The sequence below is a fragment of the Triticum urartu genome, chromosome 7A, assembly GCF_056163025.1.
Source record: "Triticum urartu cultivar PI428250 chromosome 7A, HENAU_Tu73, whole genome shotgun sequence".
In the NCBI taxonomy this organism is placed as follows: Eukaryota; Viridiplantae; Streptophyta; class Magnoliopsida; order Poales; family Poaceae; genus Triticum; species Triticum urartu.
The window spans coordinates 552936892-552939121 of NC_141879.1; the positions used below are offsets into that span (position 1 = coordinate 552936892).

General features: G+C 59.0%; 1 protein-coding gene across 1 annotated transcript; it reads left to right on the plus strand.

Annotated features, from left to right (window-relative positions):
* Positions 1–551: 551 nt before the first annotated feature.
* On the plus strand, positions 552–1022 carry LOC147960402 (uncharacterized). Its single transcript, XM_087533329.1, has one exon. The coding sequence runs from the start codon at positions 552–554 to the stop codon at positions 1020–1022; it is 471 nt and encodes a 156-aa protein (XP_087389455.1).
* The last annotated feature ends 1208 nt before the right edge of the window (positions 1023–2230 follow it).

Consider the following 2230-nt stretch of genomic DNA (forward strand, 5'->3'; position numbering starts at 1 on the left):
CTACTAGGGTCATCAAGGGAGCCGCGCTCGCCGATTTTGTGGCAGAATGGACAGATGCCCCAGCTCTTCAGGAAGCGAGGCACCAGACGGCTGGGTCATTTATTTCGATGGCGCCTTCGCGCACCAGGGCGCAGGGCTGGAGTAGTGCTCATCTCGCTCACTCAGGATAAGCTCTACTATGCCGTGCAACTCTGTTTTCAGCACGGCGAGAAGGTCTCCAACAACATCACAGAATATGAAGGCCTCATAGCTGGCTGAGGGCTGCGGCGGCTCTAGGGGTGAAGCGCCCCACCGTCAAAGGCGACTCGCAGCTTCTCGTCAACTTTTCCAACAAGGTGTATGAGCCGAAGGACGAGCACATGGAGGCCTACCTCGCGGATGTGCGCAAGATGGAAAAGTAGTTCTCGGGCCTGGAGCTGCAGTACGTGCCCCGGGGCACCAACAAGGAAGCCGATGACATCGCCAGGAGAGCATACAAGCGGCAACCGCAAGAGCCCGGCGTCTTCGAAGAGCGGCTCTTCAAGCCATCAGCTACGCCACCTCTTTCAAGCATGACTCAGCCTCGTGAGGAGCTCCCACAGCCCTCGGCCACGGGAGCCCCAGCCAGTGGCCTGACCTCAGGAGCTCGGCTGCTCTTGTCACTCGAGCCCGGGGAGGAGTGCTGGATCAAGGAATTCAAAGAGTACCTGATGCACGGGATGCTGCCGGAGAAGGAAGAGGACGCGGAGCACGTGGCCCGGCAAGCCACGGCATACTGTATCCAAGATGGCGGGTTATACAGGAAACGACCGAACGATGTCACGCTGCGCTGCATCTCCAGCGATCAAGGAAGGGATTTGCTGATTGACATACACGACGGTGACTGCGGACACCACTCGTCGTCAGGGACCCTCGTCGGCAAGGTGTTCCGCAGTGGATTCTGTTGGCCTACAGCACTCAATGACGCGGCTGAGCTAGTGAAGTCCTGTGAAGCTTGCCAATTCCACGCCAAGAAAATCCATCGGCCTGCTCAGGGCCTATAAACCATCCTGCTCACATGACCGTTTGTGGTCTGGGGGCTGGACATCCTAGGCCCGTTCCCCCGGGCGCCAGGGGGCTACCGCTATCTCTACGTCACCGTCGACAAGTTCACCAAGTGGGCGGAAGTGGAAGCCGTCCGTACCATTCCAGCCGGCTCTGCTGTCAAGTTCATCAAGGGCCTCGTGAGCCGCTTCGGGGTCCCCAATCGCATCATCACAGATAACGGTTCGCAGTTTACTAGCAACCTCTTCAAAACCTACTATGCTAACCTTGGAACGCATATCTGCTACGCTTCGGTGGCCCACCCCAAGAGTAACGGTCAGGTCGAGCGCGCTAACGCGGAGGTCCCGAGGGGCCTCAAGACCAATACCTTCAAGAAGAAGCTGGAGGCCTGCGGCAGGGGCTGGCACGACGAGCTCCAGTCCGTGCTGTGGTTCATCCGAACCACCGCCACAAAGCCAACGGGCGAGACTCCATTCTTCCTTGTCTACGGAGCTGAAGCAGTCCTTCCTCACGAGGTCAAGCATTGCTCCGCACGGGTCCTAGTGTTCGACGAAACGCAGCAGGACGCCATGCGAGGGATGGATCTCATGTTGGGGGAGGAACACCGTCGCGAAGCCGCGTTGAGGGCGGCAAGGTACCAACAAGCGATGTGGCGATACCACTGCCGCAACATCCACTCCAGGATGCTCGAGGTGCGCGACCTCGTCCTGAGGCGGGTCCTCTCTAGAGAAGGGCTGCACAAGCTTTCACCCATGTGGGAGGGCCCGTTCAGGGTTGTCCATGTCTCCAGGCCGGGTGCAGCGCGCCTGGGGACGCAAGACGGGATACCCATCCAGAACGCCTGGAACATCCAGCACCTCCGGAGGTTCTATCCATGAAGCAAGACCCAGAGCCTGAGAAGCAAGGCCCAGAGCCTGAGAAGCAAGGCCCAGAGCCTGAGAAGCAAGGCCCAGAGCCTAAGAAGCAAGACCCAAAGCCTGAGAAGCAAGGCGTAGAGCCTGAGAAGAAAGGCCCAGAGCCTGTGAAGAAAGCCTGGTGCCTGTGAAGAATCGCCGCCCGTGACACTCTCACATAATAATGAATGGGGCTGTACATGCCCCGGAGTCTCAGGAGCGCCAGCCTCAGGCCCTGGGGCTCCTTCCCACACCTAGTGGACAACACTTAGCTCTGCGCTGGTGAGAAGACTTGAAGACTAGATTAGGTGCCG

What these genes read in the sequence shown, in the direction of transcription:
- LOC147960402 (XM_087533329.1), top strand. Translation starts at nt 552, where the DNA reads ATGACTCAGCCTCGTGAGGAGCTCCCACAGCCCTCGGCCACGGGAGCC.